The sequence below is a fragment of the Seriola aureovittata genome, chromosome 14 (assembly GCF_021018895.1).
Source record: "Seriola aureovittata isolate HTS-2021-v1 ecotype China chromosome 14, ASM2101889v1, whole genome shotgun sequence".
Classification (NCBI taxonomy): Eukaryota; Metazoa; Chordata; class Actinopteri; order Carangiformes; family Carangidae; genus Seriola; species Seriola aureovittata.
The window spans coordinates 12948005-12965856 of NC_079377.1; the positions used below are offsets into that span (position 1 = coordinate 12948005).

The window sequence follows — 17852 nt, forward strand, 5'->3', positions numbered from 1 at the left end:
CACCAAACACCAGGCTGTTTCTGTTTTGATGGCTGCAACAAATCTGTGTTGTATCATAATATTCAGCAAAGATTGTATGCTTGGCTTCTGAGCAGTGCAAAGAACCCCATAGCTACATAAATATTTATGTTTTATTAACCTTGCTTGGGTCAAAATGGTCCAAAATGCCAAGAGTTCTACATCGTGGGCCAGAGTCTAATCTAATCCATCAGTTTTCTGGGGATCCAGCATTCATGGAAGTCTTATTTAAGCTGACTCCTGTATATACAGAGTAAACATCATGAAATCCTCAGTGTTTGCGAATAGGGCAAGGGGGCCTTGCATGTCTCAAAATGGATCACTGAGTATAAACAGTGTAAGGCAGGCCTGGGTAACAGTTACCTCCACTAAAGAGGCACTGTCACGCAGGAGTGGCCAGACATGGCGCAGTCCTCCTCAATCACGACACAATTAGATTTTGTCAGAGGAAGTGATGCTCAGCAGTTGTTATCACAAGCTACAGGTTTATATGATGCAAAGTTCGCCAAACAAAACTATTTCCATGGATTGGGCTGATAAGACCCTGGTCTGAATGTCAGGAAGTTCACTGAGGCCTCGTTGCTCGATATCGCCTTGGACAGTTATTGTCAAGCTGTTACTTACAGGTCAGAGGTACTTCATTTACTCAATAAACATACTTTTGATTTTAGCAAGTTACATTTTCAAATCAGAAATGATTTCAATTCGGTTTTGCCTTGGCAAAGTTTCTGTTGTCGGTATCAAACATGTAGCTGATCTAAGAGCCCTTTGAACTCCTGCTGACAACTGATTTACAGCAATTTTTCTTGAGAAAGTGCAGAACAATTCAAGTTGCTTATCCTTCTGTACCTTAGAATGTCTGCCCTGTCTCACTCTGTTTTTCCAGGTTTGTATGCGCTTTACAAATAAAGCATGTCTGCATATTCATCTAAATGTGCATATACAGTATGTATAGCCTTTGTAGTGAATAATATTTTTCTCCTCACAAAACCACTGAGTCAGTGGACCAGGTGTGAATGAGCCTGGTTTGATTCCTACATGTCAACAATGTTTGCCTGTTTAAATTCGACCACATGTGAAATGAGAAGTTCATTTCTGCTGCTTATGCAAAAGCAAAAGCCCATTTCCTGTGAATGGAACTTAAAACAAAAATATAATCAAAGGTACATGCTTTGGATCACAGCTCTTGAAGGGCCGCCAGTGTTAATGACTCACTGTCAGGAAACTTCAGTACAGTTCAAGCCCGTCTTGCTTTCTGTGGAAGTGCCGTTTGAGCATGAAAGGCTTGTCTGGGAGAAAGTGAAGGGACCTGAATGGCAAGCATTTTATCACATTTTATCTTGTCTTTTAACTCCTTTCTACATGATCCTACCAAGCAGATCCCAGTAGTCCATACATCAGCAGACACTGAGCCAGGTCTGGCCCAGGTTTAGGGCCAAAGCTGAGGTCTGGAGGTTTAGCCCATCCTGGCTTTATGTTTCCCATCAGCAGCTTCCTCATGCAGTGACAAGACAGCACTTTTCTCACTACAAAGACTTGCTCCAGCTGCTTCTTCAGTTTGCGTATGTGCACATAAGAGTGAGCGAGTGAGAGGACCAATAATGGTACCTTTAATACTCAGGTGCCTTTGATGAGGATTTTGCTAGAATTAGACCGTTTTTATTTATAGGTCCTTTCTTTGTGAGGGTATTTCAGCTTTTCTATAAATCATATCTTGTCATCTCTTTGTTTCTTTTTCTTCTCCTTGTGACCATGTGCTTCTGCAGACCTCTTTCACATCCTGAGAACTGCTGTGGAGTCTGGTTGGATTGCTCAACGTTAATTCACATGATGGGGCTTAGCTGTTTATACACAAGTACAGTACTTCAATCGTCTCTTGCATGCAGCAGTGAGGTGACGGGCAACGTTTAATGTAGTTTTACTGACAAACTAAAATCAGAGTAGGAAAGCATTCCTTTCTTCAGTGCAGACTGATTTTCACTGAGTAATATACAACTTCGTAGGTGTTTGTAGGTGTTTATTATCAATGTAAACTTTTTTTTAACAAAAAATAATATATATGCACACTTTCCATATTAAAATAATACTCTCCAAAAGAAATATGAACATCTCTACATTAACTATAAACACATTCAGAGGACAAATATTCTTTATATTTAACATGTTCAGGCACTGAACCTGCTCCTGCTTATCTAGAAATGTTACCATTGTCCTTATTCATGTCAGTGTGGAGCACATATTAAGCAACATGATTAAATCTCCGAGTGACTATTAACACAGTCACTTGGTCACCCTGTTATTTAATGAATTGGCTCTTAAAGTTATTTTTGATTTTGCGTTACAGTTGGGGCATTAGTACCACTAACATAACTGAGTCATTTAGAAAAGAAATGTAAAGACAAAGTAAAGTATTTAATCATATAAATTAGGTGTATACTGTATGTAAGTAAACATATCAAGCTTAAATCACTTATTTTCATTATTCTTTTTTATGTACAATACATTATCTAATAATATATGACAGTAAATCTGTACAAAATTATGTAAAATATAATATCATGTATATTTAAACTAGCAGCATAAGAGGATTATAAAATGTGAGATCACACTGAAGAGATAGTGAGATAAAATACACCTGAAAAACTGGCATCTTAGAGTTTTTGAATCTAAAGCAAAACCCAGATTTTGTGTGTACGCAGGCTGGGAAAGGACAGATGTTATGGATGAGTTCACATTGTTCTTCAGCTATACATCGCTGCAAAGCAGTACCAGCGACACATCCTGGCTATGGTACTCTGCAGTTAAATTGAAACCTGCAGCAGAAAAGCAACGATACACAAAACACACAAAAACAGCCTTTAAAAGAAACAGATTTTCCCTTCAAGCCACTTGATATGGCAAAGGAAGAAACGTATACTTTCAGTGGCACATCAAACAGGCTGGACAGACACATCAGTAGCTTTATCAATAATAAAACACATGCATACATTCACAGACACACACCACTTGGTAAGTCCAGGCCTGACCTCATACACACCTCGGCATTTTCTCTTTGTGGAGAGGATCAAGTCAAACTAAAGCTGACTTGTGTACGCCTCAGAAACGCTGCCTGTTCAGAGTTTTCTCTTTTTTTCCCCTCTGTATACCAAAGAATAGAAAAAAAGAGAAAAGAAAAAAAACTCTCTCCGAGACACAGAGATAACGCACCCTGGGTTTGACAATCAGAGAGAATAAAAAATATAGCTTAATCAGAAATGTGGACTTTTTGATATTGCATTTCTGTAACTATGAACTACAAACTTCATACAAAGGCGCAAAACAACCACTGTTCAAACAAGTCTTGTAGTATCTGAGGAACTGCTGGTGAAAAGAACTGAAAAGTGTTCAGTGCAAACTGTTTTATGTGTCTTGGGCAAGTCTTTCTTTGCTGGACCAGAGAGGAGAACAATGGAAGAGCTGGGTTTATTTTAATATGGGAAAGTGGTTTAAATATTACCACTGATAATTGTTGAGGAGGCTGTTGTTAAACAAGAGGATTGTGTTGTATTCAAGCCATGGGCACTCTCTACTGAAGTGTCCTTGAGCAAAACACTTAAATCCTGATTCCTAATTCTGACCTCCGTCTGTTTTCGTGGACAGATGAAAAAAAAAAAGAGGAGCCACACTGTTTTTAAGCTTTGAGTCAAGTTGGCAGGGGGTTGTTGGTTTGATAGACGTCTGAGCATCACGCCTATATCTCAGGGGTGAGGGGTCGGTGTTATCTTCGACAGGCATATGCGTTAATGTTCTTGATTACATAAAAGCCTATGGTCATGGGAGGCATGGCTATTGTCCGTCCAGCCCTCAATGTCTTAGGCTTCAATTCTGGGAATGTCTCATTGTCCGACATGAGCAGCCTCTCCCCGTTCAGCTGGACATGTCTGCAGAGAGAAGAAAGGAAGCACAGACTGCATTACACACAGTCTGCTTCAGACTCATCACATAACTCTGGTAGTTGTAAAAGAGCGTGTGAGTTAAGTAGTTTATTTTTTATAGCACCTTTCACAGATCACAAATGGTTTACATCAATAAAAAAAGAATACACTATTAAAAACATTATTAAATATGGCAATGACAACAAACAGCATAGGGCTGACAAGTTAAATTCACAGCCACAACAAACAAATGAGGAGAGAGACACAAAAAGAAGTACAAAAGTTCCACTCACAGACATGGAAATAGACCAATAAAAAGCAATAAAATAAAAATGGAGCAGCTATTCAGACAGGCTAACTAAAAGCCTGCCTGAATAAAAGACATTTTCAGCTGCTTGATAAAGAATTCACAGGAGTCTAGGGATCACAGTGACAAGGGGGAGAGCATTCCATAAACTGGGTGCAACAGCTTGAAACACACGGTCACCTCTGGTTTTATAGCAGGTTCCAGGGACAGCCAGTAATTTTTGCTCAGCAGACCTCGGAGCTCGAGTGGCCGCACAAAGGAGGAGGATATCAGCAATATCCTGGGGTGTTTGACCATGCAAGGCTCTAAAGGTCAGCACAAGTATTTTAAAATGAATGCTGAATTTAATTGGGAGCCAGAGCAGAGAGGATAAAATTGGCGACCTCGTGTTCTTTCTAGTTAAAAGCTGTGCAGCTGCATTTTGGACAGTTTTATTCAAACTGGTAAAAAAAAAAAAAAAGAGCATTAAAATAATCTAAACAAAAAGAAAAGTGAAAGAATGCAATGCAAAAATTAAAAGAAAATTACAAAAAGGTTGATGAGTTTTTTCAGCTTATCAAAAAAAGAAAATCTGGACCCTCTCATGCATTCAGTCTTTAAGCGTTATGATTCTGTCAGTCGTACACTTGGGGGTGCTGCTGTCACAAAACTGCAACTTCACAACTGCACAGTAATACAACTTGACTTTTTGAGTAGAATCTGCATGCAGTAACAGCTAACCTATTTCTCCATAATAGTTTGGAGTTAACTGCAATGAAACAGTCAATTTTAAAGCAAAAAAATATTCTAATACCCTTTGCAGTAATACAGTTATGAAAACTTACTAATATGAATATTTGAAAGAAGGTTTTTCAAAGACAAATTGTTCAAAATATTATTTGGGTATAATTTAATTTGTAATGTTTCTTAATTAAATTACAATTTAAACTAGATGTACAGTAGGTTACAAGATGCAAAACCTTCCTCTTCTTTCTTTGCACAGAGAACAGAATGAGTTGTAGAGAGTATTAAGAGTATTCTTCCTGTTTTCATTCTGGTAATTCCTGACATGGCATCAATAATATTTCGTAACAAGTTTACCATCACAAAACATTTAAAACAATATGAAATATTACTGCAGAGTAGCCGGAACACATAACAGTCATAAGTTAAGGTATGTTAAGGTAAGCTAAAGTTAAGGTAAAAGTTTGGACTATAATTTATTTTGGAAGAAAAATCAAGCAGGAATATATTATTAAACTTATTGCTTAACAGCCAGCTTGAGTATGACTTTCACAATTTTTTCATTTAAAACAACTTTGTTTGTATTTATCTGTACAAGATATTATTTAAGTATAACTATCAGTAATTGTGACATAATAAATAACGTTCTAAATAGAAATTATCTCCTTATTGAGTATTTGGACTGTAGTGATTGCTTTTAGCCCGGAGCTTTTCAACTTCAAAGTGCTGCTCTTATGAGTAACCTTTTTTATTATATCGTTATATTGTAAAGTTAACCACAATAGTGGTCTGGATATTTTTACGTGAACCTCAAATTCAATAAAATATCAAATAAAATTCTGTTCAACAAGGAGACGATATGAATCAAACTGTAGTGCTCAAAGCTTTCCGTCAACATGCATGGACCTGAATACTTGATCACCGTTAACAGAAAGTCCCACTACGCAGACATATTTATGGACATCTGGTGTTGCTAAATTTTTCATAAAAGTCTCCCTGTGCTGTGTGTGGTAACAGAAAGCACTTAAGGCCTGAAAAAGGCCCGTCGTTAGCTTGCTCTCCTATTAATTGACTTGCAATAATGTTCTAGCACCTAAAACATCCTCCATCATTACGCTGTTATTGAAGGATCATGCCTGAGCCTCCATTAAGGCTGTATGGAGGTATCGTATAACACAAAGACACACACACACACACACACACACACACACACACGCAGTCCTGAGTCATTAGGCTGTTATTCCAGGATTTGGGGCTTAAGGCTGAGGCAGAATAACAGGCCAGGGGCTTAAAGGAGAGAGGAAGAGAATGAAAGCGTATACGTTTTATTTTAAGGCATGTTTTAAGGAAATGGGAATTATATTACCTAGTTAAAGTGCAATATATCATAGTAACAAACTGCATTGAGAACAGAACTCAGAGGTAAAACTCAGAGGCATGAATATAAAATGACTTGGGAATCCATTGATAAAACATCTGTTGTAGGCAATAAAACCAGATTCAAACAAGAGACGCAAACACACTGGAACTCAGGGAAGAACTCTGGGCTCTGTGAATGTTTCCTTTTATATCCAAGATGACAAGCTTCAGTAAAGCAGTACCATATTTATGACAGTCTGAATTAATAGCTAACATTAATAGTTTTTCATGGACAAAGGAAAAATAAAAAATGGTTAATCACCTGTATTATTTTTTATTAGCTTTTCATTTGTTGTATAATTCTTTATGAGTTTGCTTGTTGTCTTAGGCTAAAATCTAAAATCTAGATAAAGACAGGAAGAAGTTATTGTATGTAAGCGTATTGTATGTGTATTCACGCAACAACTTGGCGAGAACCATACAGCTCAAGTCCAACACTATTTGTTGTTTTAAAATTAATTCATGCCAGTGTTTAACACCTTATCAAGGTTGGAAAAAAAATACTTAAGACCCATAAAACTTGCTTTTGAAATTCTCATTATCCCTATTTCTCATCTCAACGCCTTTCAATAGTTTTGCATGTTATTTATTTATTCATGTTTATTTTATATGAGCTATGACAGGACTGGGAGACTTGTGATGCTGTTATAACCTGGGTCTCTCACCAGTACATTTATCTTGTTTGATCAGCATGAATGAGTGGAACCGGATACTCTACAAGAAGACCACATTGTTGATTGACCAAAAAACAATTATTCAGTGCCAGCGTGTGTGTATATGCATGTGTATGAGAGATGTATGGGAGAGAAAGATACTCACTTGGCTCTGAGTCCGTCAGTGCCGTACGGTTGCAGCAGGTACTGATGGACAGTTTTGTTCCGTAACGTCCCCGCCAACTTGATTTTCTTTCGCGACCGATGCAGGTTGATGATGTAGATCGTTATGGACCCTCTCACATAGTTATGACTGTTATCATAAAGAAAATAATGAAAGATTACATTAATATTCTTTACATTTAGAAATGAAAATCGGGACACAATAAGAAAAAGAGGCTCCGTCCCACATCTGTTAATGGGGATTCATTATATATTACAGTGCCATGTTGAATAAAATTCTCTATAATTAAAGATGACTACAAAGAGAAGAAAGTCTTTGATATTTTTATTACATATAGTAATAGCATCAAACCACTACTCTTTGATCTGATCTAGATCAAAAGGCTTGCAGAAATATAATAAAGATAAAGCATGAAGCAAGTTGTCCTAAAACCGATCATTTATATTTAGTATGAATGACACATTTCATTTTCAAAGCCTTTATCATCCTTATAAAGCCTATCTGATACAACAATCTGCTTCTCTTGTTCAGTATTCAATATTAAAACTTGTTGCTGTATGGTCCAGGGTCAGATGAAGGGTGTGAACACAACGGGCAGCACTTCTTAAGTTACACAGACAACAGTGTTTGAGTCCCTCTCCTGAGAGCAAAGCACTGGGGACACAACTTGATAAGGATATGGGCAAAAGGTAAATAACTAAGTGAGACAGATAAGACAAACATGATAAAATCTAATAAGGGCCCAAATATGAGGACAAAGACAACACAGCTGTAGTGAATACCACATGTCGGCCCTGGTGTTCAGGGTCAGGGCTGTGCATTGGCCGGTCTGGTAGACACCTCTCTCGTTTACCACCTCTAAACTCATATCTTTAAAGCAATCTTGGTTTTTGGTTGGATGTTTATCTTTGCTCTCTTGGGCACAGGGTGAGCCATTTATTTCATCAACCCCGCAAGACTGCTAATATTCAATACATTTACCAAGAGCAATAAAGTAGAGTGCTGCCGGCAGGAACACTGTGTGTCTGGCTCTGTGTTAAACTAATTCAGCCGCATTTCTGAGAAACGTGGACCATGGCTCCAAGAGATAGATCAGATGGTTAGATGGAAGAGAGAGATAATGACCTCTAAGGCCTTTCAAATGATGAGGCTTTTAGAGATCCAAACCAGGAACATAAACATGTGTTGATGCCGTTTGATGTTGGAGCATCTCTGGAAAGTGAAAAAAATGTCAAGCAAACCACTAAAAGGGGTAAAAGGCCGGTGAAAGTCAAATATCTAATCTGCAAAGACTTTTCAAACCACTGACTGCCTGAGCACATGTATAGTCTTTGCTGTCTAACACAGTACAGTCAAACCGCTAAGACTACAATAGATCGTCCACTTGTGGGATGACTGAGTAAAACCACAAAGTGGCAGAAATAATGGCAAGTGACGTGGCTTTGGATTCAAGAGGGACTGCTTTAGTGCTTCACTGATCAGATGAGTCCAGGACTAATTGGTATGTTAAGTGGAGCTGAGCAGCACCACATGCCATGGACATCTCCTTACTTCCAAATTCACCATACTTACCAGGTGGCTGAAAGAGGACACTCGTTGAAAACTATTTCAAATATTTGCGTACATGTCATCAGGCCTCATGTGGCTTTGTTTGTTGGTTATGCAATTCCTACCCATTTATCGGCCATCTATCTTTGCAGTGCTCCACTATTTTTCTAAAAGATGCTCCGCCTGTAAACGAGCCCTGTCTAGGGTAAGGCCGTAAGTCTAGCCTGGTGCTGACAGCCTCTGGCCTAGGTTAAATGATAACCTTGAACAGGCCATGATGGCACTCTTTATCTCCTCCCGGCACAGACCACCGTATTGTCCCTCCCCCTCCCCCTCGGATACCCCCCTCCAGCCAATCCGAGATGGGATAAAGGCCTAGCACACCTTTCAGCGGCTCTTTGACGGCAGGGAGACAGAACCCACACACCTGATAAGTGATACCCGTTAAGTTTTAAAGGCTCTGAGCTGTGAATGAGCAGGTGTCTGCGGTCTACTTATTTATGAGAAGCCGAATGGGCCGGCTGGGGATTTTGTTCTTCCCCACCAGACACTGTGCCTCAGGTGTTTGCAGCAGGACACAGGACACAGAAAAAGTTAACACTGTCTGTTTTCCATCTATATCTTCCAAGACATTCCCAAAGTATTACTACACATCACTTAAAGGCCAAGAGCATGTGTGCCTTGTCATCTGTCTGTCTCGAATTTGAAAAATCACGGCACATAATGTACACGCTTGCTTTGTTTAAGTGCAAGTTACAAACTAATCCCAGGTGGTTAGGCTGTAGCACTTACTTGTAGTAGCTGGTACAGTGGGCGTAGATGCGTAGCTTGTCTCGTATGACTCGTCCTGGTTGTGGCCTCCTCTGTAGTCCAGCCACCCGCACCGCTAAAACCCTCGGACCAACCAGACGCTTGAAGACCAGAGAAAACCAGTAATCCTGTAAGGGCAACACCATTACATACAGAAGCACACAGACACTGGCATTACTTTCTATGCCAGTATGGGTTCATTTTCTCATCATAATGCTCAGGGCAGGATTCTGTTAAAAGACACAATGCCAAAGTGGGCAGGTGTGGAAAGGACTGTTTAAAGACCTAATATGTAAGCAGCTGTGAAACAATTTAAAATCATTGCCAACTCCACTGTATTTAAATGCATGAGGATTTTTATTGAAAGAGACCTTTTATAACAGCAATGTTGGATCTGGATTCCCCTGAAAGGAAATATTGCTAAAATTTCCATTTTGTTTATTCAGTCATGAAATGCCCTGGTGATTGTGCAAACAGATTAAGTTTTGCAAACTGTGAGAATTGAGAATGTGCCAGCAAAACAGCTCGTCTGCGACGGGGTGAAAATTAGAGATATAATCCACATAAATGTGAGATCCAGATATGTTAGCACTCTGACACTCAACATTTTGTTGGAACTGACTGTCCCATGTAACATGCCACATTGTATCTAATAACCGCTGACCCGTTTAGAAATTGACAGGTCTTAAATATGACATTTTTACTAAATATTATGTTCAATCATGAATTGCTGTTTTCTCTTATCATTGTTGAGTGGTACACTATACTGTGTCTCACTCTATAGACTACACAGACTCAACACCTCTCCAAGAGACCCAGAACAACATGTGTTCCTCAGGAAGTTCCCATGCAATCCTGCATATGGCAACATTTAAGGGCTTCTTTTTTCCATGCAGACTTTAACTTAATTTGCTGCCAAGGCATCGAAGAAGCAGAGCACAGTATGGAACTGTATAGTGTTGGCCACAAGCACAGGGATGGAAGGACAAATGTATGGCCAGAACTGTGATCTGTGATTATTGTGTAGTGTATAAAACAAAGAACAGTTATGAGTCTAGAGTTTTACTTGTGCAAGCTAGCTGGAGAGGTGATACATTCTTGCTCTGTGTTTTAAAAATTTTAAAACCCAAGTAAAAGAAACCATGATAAATTGACATATTTCAAACTATGGCTGTGTTAAAATCCCTGACCTGAAACCTGAATTGACGGGACACACTTCAGACATTTTTTTGGGAAATATCAGCTGAGGTCCTAAATCTTCAGCGGTCTGACTGTCTGCCTGTTTTCCTGTCTAATTGCCTGTCTGTCTCCCTGTCTTTTTCGCCCCCAGCTTTTCTTATCTGGATAGATAGACAGATGAATTAGCGGAACAACCATCACTTTCACATCAAATCAAAATACCATCTGCACCCAAAAAACAGAGTGAAAGACAGATAGGCACAAGTAAACACGTAACATGTCAAGGACTCCAGAAAAGTAAAACAATACACCAGAGACCAATCAAACCTCAGCTGCATAGTTAAGTGAACAGAGGATGGTAACAAGGAAGATTAACCTTTAATGTTTTGCTAAATAGGTCAAATGTGAGTCTGATTGCCTGGTTGAGATCCTGTTTATGTCTCAGCATCCAAGAAGTTCAACATTTCAGTGTTTTTAATTTAGAAGCACACAATCTCCAGCAAGCTTTAACTAAATAGACTTTTCAAAATGAGGAAAAGCACACCCAGGAAGAGGTAAAAAATATCTAAAGGCATACCCACAATATGCAGAGTCATGAAGGTTTGCACATGTTCAACATGGGGAGAAGCCTGCTGTCTTATCTCTCTGCTTTGTATCTGAGAAAAAAATATTTTTTTCTGAGGGCTAGATAAATGTCGTTAAGGTGGGGCATTTGAATGGCAATTTTTTCAGATAGGAGCAATATGATTTCACTTGCCATACACTATATACTGACATCTCTGTTCCTCAAAGAATTAAGTTTACAACATACCTCTGGAGGCATACAACAGGTGAGGAGTGTGAATAAAACAAAACAGAAAAAGGAGAAGATTATTGGAACAGAAGAGCGAGTAAGAAAAAAGGGAAGGGGTAAGTGTGGAAAAGGGTGAAGTGGGCCCAGGTCTTTGACTGGATTGTACCAATGGGGGAGTTATCCTAAAGGGGAAGGGGCCAGGTCATAAATTTCCCATGCAGAGGACAGGTTGGCCCTGCAGTGCATTCTCTCAGCAGGTAGGCTGGTGCAGCTTTCAGACATCCAGCCATGTTAAAAGCATTGTGATCCAAGCGGGAGACCATTATTCCCAGAAAAATAATGGAGTCGAAGAGGGAAGGAAATGAAGTCATCTCGATTATTTAATATCATATAGTTGAAGAGAGGTAGAAGAAAGTGCATGTCTGCAAGACAGAACTAATGAAAGTTTAAGTTAAATGTTATTGTCAGATTTTGCAGTGTTAGTGGTTTGTTTGTTAGTGGTTGAAGTGGTATTTTGAGAGTGCCAATACTCTATTCTAGCAGCTTTTTCTGACCAAAGAAAGAATAAAAGAATCTGGAATAATAACAAACGTTTGATAAATAAGATAAATGCCTTGAACATCGTCTATCTCCTTTATTATAGCAACAATAATTTACTGTGCAAGTCCTTAATGTAAGCCTCTCGCCCCCGCTTTGCCTCGGCTTAATATAAACAATTTTCTTTCTTTTTTTTTATGAACTTAATAAAAATGTTTTATGTACTTGGCTGGTGGTAGCTTTTTATCACTCCCTCACACTTAAAGACTTTGAAGTCTCCATATTTATTAATATGTTTGAGTATAAAGGAAAATTATGACCTCAGATGAATGTCTCCTACACATCTGTGGTGTTCAGATTCAGGCTAATCATGTGCAAATACATAAAAAAACAGTGTATTTCACAGTGTTGTGGACTCAGCTTGTTGTGTTTCTGTCTGTAGCATTATTGAGACCAAACCATGGAGGAACTTGGGACTGGGCAGTTCCATTTCACACAGTGTTGCAGGCTATTTTACTAACGTGCCTGTGTATCAGCATCTCAGGTTACAGATCTCTCACCGGCCGACTGTCCCGCACAGAGAAGCACACAGTTGTGATGGGGGTTGAGGGGAGCAGTGACACTGTCCTGAGCTACTGACAAAGGGCTAAGGTTACATGGCATTTCGCCCCCGCGTCTATCCACTCATCACCACTAAACGCCTTTCATCTCAGCTAATAGCTCCCACGGGAAAGAGCGAGAGGTGCCATCGAGGCACTGGGTCTGGTACAGAAAAGGTCCAGAGCATTACAGGACCGTTCGGGTCAGATCCTTGTTATTATGATGAAGAAAGGTGAATTGAGGCCCTGATGTGAACCAACAGCCATTGTAATCCTTGCTGAACTGAAACTGAGAGACTTACAGGTAACGGGTTGAAGTGCTGGTCCACAAGGTGTGTGTATCCGTAGTCAAAGAATGAGTGACGCAACACAACATCTATCCCCTGCATAGCAGCCATACCCAGCGTGTTCACCCACCTGAAACACAAATGAACATGCACACAAAACTATTAGGAATGTGATATATAGTGCTGATAAAACACATAATACATTGGGAATAAATACTTATTTCTTGTGCAGCTGGTTCAGTTCATTATCTACAGAACAGCTACAGTATGATAACAGTACTTACAGAAAGCCAGCAGCGTATGTGTCAGAGAGATTACTAATGCCTCCTGCCCATGCCGGCCCCAGTCCGCCAAGCCACACCTTCTTACCAGGACTATGTGTGTTCACAACCTACAATGAGGGATGAAAACAAAGGTGTATCAACAAAATCCATCCTGAATTCAACTTTGTGAAAGCGCCATATGAAATTTGCTTCAGGGTCTTTTGAATCAATACATTCAAATTTATTCTAAGGACCATTAAAATAGGATGATGCATTTTTAGTAATCCATGATTTTTTTTTTAATTCTATATAATGTTTTCCTGTTACTGACTGAATTTGAGTGAGTCTGCAAGCTGATGTAAAGTCATTACAGCTGACAACGAAACAGAAATATAAATGTAGACACTGATTAATAATAATGCACATAAAGAAACACAAAAACCTGATCTTATCGACTTTGGTAAGGCACACAAGAATCCCACTCCTGTTACATATCATTGAATGTTTTAAGTTTTGTTCTTGGGAATGGTTGCTTCTTTTTCCCCGAGGCACTTTGGCACTGTTCATCTATGACAACTCAGCAAGTCAGCCGCAGCAGCCAGTGTTGATAATATTACCTCATGGTGGACACAACCCTTTTACCCTGAGGGTTCACTCCTGTGGTTTGCACATATGGCTTTATAATCAAAAAAACTAGCTGAGATCTGAATGATCCATAACTTGGCAAACTCAAAAGAAATGTAAATATATTGCATGATGAAAATTAGTTATTTCTTCATACTCTCCCTTGAGGCCGTCTGAAAGTCTAAACTGATAAAAATAAAAATTATTTAACAGGGAAAAGGACCTCTGAAATATACGCCGGACATTAATCTTATTTTGTGCAGTACAGATCTAGAACTGAATTAGTTTTCTGCACACACAGTATATATAAACTGAAATTATTTATGGAGGAAAGCTTATGTACCTTGGTGACTTTAGTGATCTGCTCCGTCAATGTGTCCAATAGACGGGTTTTTAGGAAGTCCTCCACTTTGTTCACTCTGCCGTCCATGTAATAGCTGTAATAAGAATCCAGGGTAAAGGCTGTGAGAGAAACACTCTGTACACACTGTAAAATGTGATTTTTATTACAGCACAGCACATAATAAAAACAATAAACTGATATGTACACATTTTATTTTTTTCCATCCATCCATCCATCCATCCATCCATCCCACCTGCCTAATCTCTTCAGTTTGAACTTGTATAATTTATATTTAAAATTAATTCACATTTAAAGTAAAGATGAATAATAAAGAATATGTACTATATTGATCTTCATGTTCGACAACGTGAAACACTAAGGCAAATTTAAGTCAAGTCAAAGTATTGTCAAGTAAAAAGGCTTTATTATCTATTTGCCAAACAAAATGTTCCCCCATTATTAAGATACTAATACTAGATACTAGATATAAATATTCCATGTTATTGAAAAACTTTCTTTGGGTCAAACCTGTGCAGTTAACAATCCTAGTGCCATTATCCTTCATCAATTAGGTGAATAATATTCTATGACATAGTATAACAACTTTTTACACTACCAAGTAGGTCAATGTCATTTCACAGTAAAACATTGACAAGACAGAGAAACAACTTCATAAATGCAACACTCGCTTGGATTCAGTGTTGGTAGGGCTCGTTATGGACTGCAGGTTTAAAAGCCAAACAGAGTATAATTTCATTGGTCTTTCACCACAACAACTATGATGAACAGGGACCGACATATTCAATTACACTTCAGTGTACTGAAAATCCAATTCTGTGTCAAAATGTGGGATTGCATAAGAGAGGAATTGGAAGCTCTGAGATTTCAGACTGAGACCGAACAATACAGACCTCCATCTGCGGTGATCCTGTGTGTGAACGATAAAGACACAAAGACAGACGATAATAAGAGAAAATGTTAAGTGAGCATGATGAGAGAGGAATTTATCGGTAGTTAGAGCCAATGTCTTGAGGAACATCACCCTGCGGGCAGACAAAAAACCTATCCAAGATCCTCTGCAAGAGTCCAAGAGAGGAAAACAAGAGAGCAACAACCACATACTCTAGTTAATGTTTCAGGTACCGTAAAACACATTTATATTACTTATTTGCACAGCAGAAGAGAACAAAAAAAAAAAAACATGGTGCATGGCTCTGTGTAGCTTACTCTCTTAGACTAAGTTATTTCTGACACATTATTTATGGTAAGTATTAACGTGGTTGCAACATCATTACACCCAACACTGTTGAAATTGTTGACAGTTAACGGTACATTCCCTGATTTAGTTACAGTGGCAAACAGAGTCCCAAATCAAAACTTCAACAAGCATGGAGGAAATTTGAGAGTTCGAGGAATTTAGGTTTTTGCTATCAGTAACTAAGACTGAATCAGATTTAAGGTTCATTAGTCGACTGATCTTCATTGTCAGATTTTACAGGCTCCAAAAGAGAATATATTATCACTCTGAGTGCTAGTCAAACATATTTAAACCTCTCATATTCTAAGATATTGTAAGCTGAGGTTTTTTTTTTTTTTTTTTTTAAAGTCTTTTCTCAGTGGTCTGGCTTCACTTAATACTTATCAAATACTTTTTGGCAGACAGCAGCAAGATTTAAAGGCTAACTTCATGGTTATTAATACTAAGCACTAAGACTTTAATGGACATCCACCTGTGAATATCCAGCCCTGTAGGATGAGCTTTTGCTTTTTTCTGGAGGTACAGAATGAAACCGTCATCATTATGGTGGAAAATTATTAGTGAAATAAGAAAACGTTATGGCTCAATCCTTAAATCCATTTGCCTTCATTGGTTCTATTTTTAAGTTAGCAATGACATAACAAAAACTGGAACGGAAACAGATGTAACACCTGTTAATTAGAGATTCAAAAAAATCTGTTCCTCGTTGCAGAACAGATTTCTCCTCTGAATCTTCTAAAGCAACAAATGTTATTAGTAACATACCAGACCAGCTCAGTCCAGTCCTGCTTAAAGCTGCAAATGTTTTGTAACAATTTAGCTTTTTTTCTTTCCTAGAACCAGAGAACACTCCTAGAAAACTACGACAGGGAATTACAATTGAAGAAATCAGAGAATGCTATTCAACAGTATTGTATTGTTAATAATAAGGCCAACAGATTTTTAAAAAAAAAAGAAAGAAAAAAAAGTCAAATCTCTATTGAACCTGTTTTGGAAAAGAGTGGAAATGACAGATGTGTCAACAAAACTGCTGAGAATAAAGCTACACTTTGTTCACGTGGGGTGAAGCAGTGTTGCAATCTGAGTTTAACTTCGTTGAAATTTTCGTCACAGTGTTGGAAAAGTCCCAAGCTCCTGGCCTCAAACTGTAAACAACGCAGGGATTAAGTCATAGCTTTACACAAATTATTTGGTTATCCTGTCATCTTTCCAGAGCGCTCACAATAATTCTTCAGTCCAGATCCCAGGGAAAGAAATTCCACTTCATATATGGAAACAATAAAAAAAAAACTGTACAAGTTATTATAGCTGTATCTTGAGCTACGAATCAGTACCACTGGGAATTTTCGCTACGGTCAGGTAACAAGGAAAGATTAGCTTTCTTTGCTAAACACTCAAGTTTGGTGGTTCATTAGAGCAGAAACCTCAAAAAGAAATATGCAGAAAGATTGTTCTAGTATTTTGGCCTGGATTAAGGGGATCATAGTTTGGTATTCATAAAATTGCTCAAGTTCCTAAAACAGAACCAAGAACTTTTCCTTTGTTCATCCACAAACTGACATGATACTTCAGCTGCCAGACTGACCAGAATTCAATAAAATGCAAAAATGAATAACATTGTGTCCAAATGTTTTCAGACAAAGATCCAGAGCTTGTTTTACATGTCTCTCAGTGAGTGCCAGCACCACATCAAAGACAGCTCTCTAACAAAACTACCTCTATTAACACAGAAATATAGTACAGACTACACAAATACATGTGATCAAATCAGCCAGGAAACAGAAACAGAGGTGAAAGAGGATCAATACCAAAAATGGAAAAAAACACTCATCTGAAACTAAAAGTCTAGCGCTTTAAATCTTCCGTGAATATATTTACATTTAAATGTACTTAAGTTGAGTAATGATCACAGAGGATGTTTTTTTGGGGTTTTTTCTTTTTTTTGGTGACTAATTGAAACATCCTCTGCATGGATTCCTCTTCTCATCCTTTAAACCCCTAGTAGTAACTAAAGCATTTGTGAAGTGAAATGGGAATATTCAAGTAAAGCGTGAATATAGTCTTTAAAAGTTTAACTGCATAACTGCACATTTAAGTGTCAAGGAATGGCCACCTGGAATAGTAAGCGATTTGGGGTGAGCGGAGGGGTAGCAAAGCAAGACAAGGATGTGGTCCTTGATGTGGTCCAGCAGGTTATCATCAGGTTATCATCAATCATTAAATAACAGCTGAAGGATATGTAGCTTCCCTCAGGAATGCCATCAGTAAATTTATAGTCCCTCTGTGATTTTCAGACTAGTCTGAAAATCTTTAACATCTTTTTACTCCACTCAGCTATAAATAAGCAGCACCCCAGGCTCTCTGGCATGCAGTACCACTGTCATCCTGACAAG

General features: G+C 38.5%; 1 protein-coding gene across 2 annotated transcripts in view; it reads right to left on the bottom strand.

Moving 5' to 3' along the window:
• Nucleotides 1-2026: 2026 nt before the first annotated feature.
• hpse2 (heparanase 2) overlaps nucleotides 2027-17852 on the bottom strand; it is a 58277-nt gene continuing 42451 nt past the window's right edge. For both annotated transcript variants that reach the window (XM_056394662.1, XM_056394661.1), the window contains 6 exons: nucleotides 14202-14295; nucleotides 13256-13362; nucleotides 12987-13101; nucleotides 9559-9704; nucleotides 7201-7347; nucleotides 2027-3938 (listed from right to left, as the gene is read on the bottom strand). In XM_056394662.1, coding sequence (XP_056250637.1) covers nucleotides 3776-3938; nucleotides 7201-7347; nucleotides 9559-9704; nucleotides 12987-13101; nucleotides 13256-13362; nucleotides 14202-14295 — 772 coding nt within the window. In that variant the 3' untranslated portion in view covers nucleotides 2027-3775. The remainder of the gene's footprint in view (nucleotides 3939-7200; nucleotides 7348-9558; nucleotides 9705-12986; nucleotides 13102-13255; nucleotides 13363-14201; nucleotides 14296-17852) is intronic.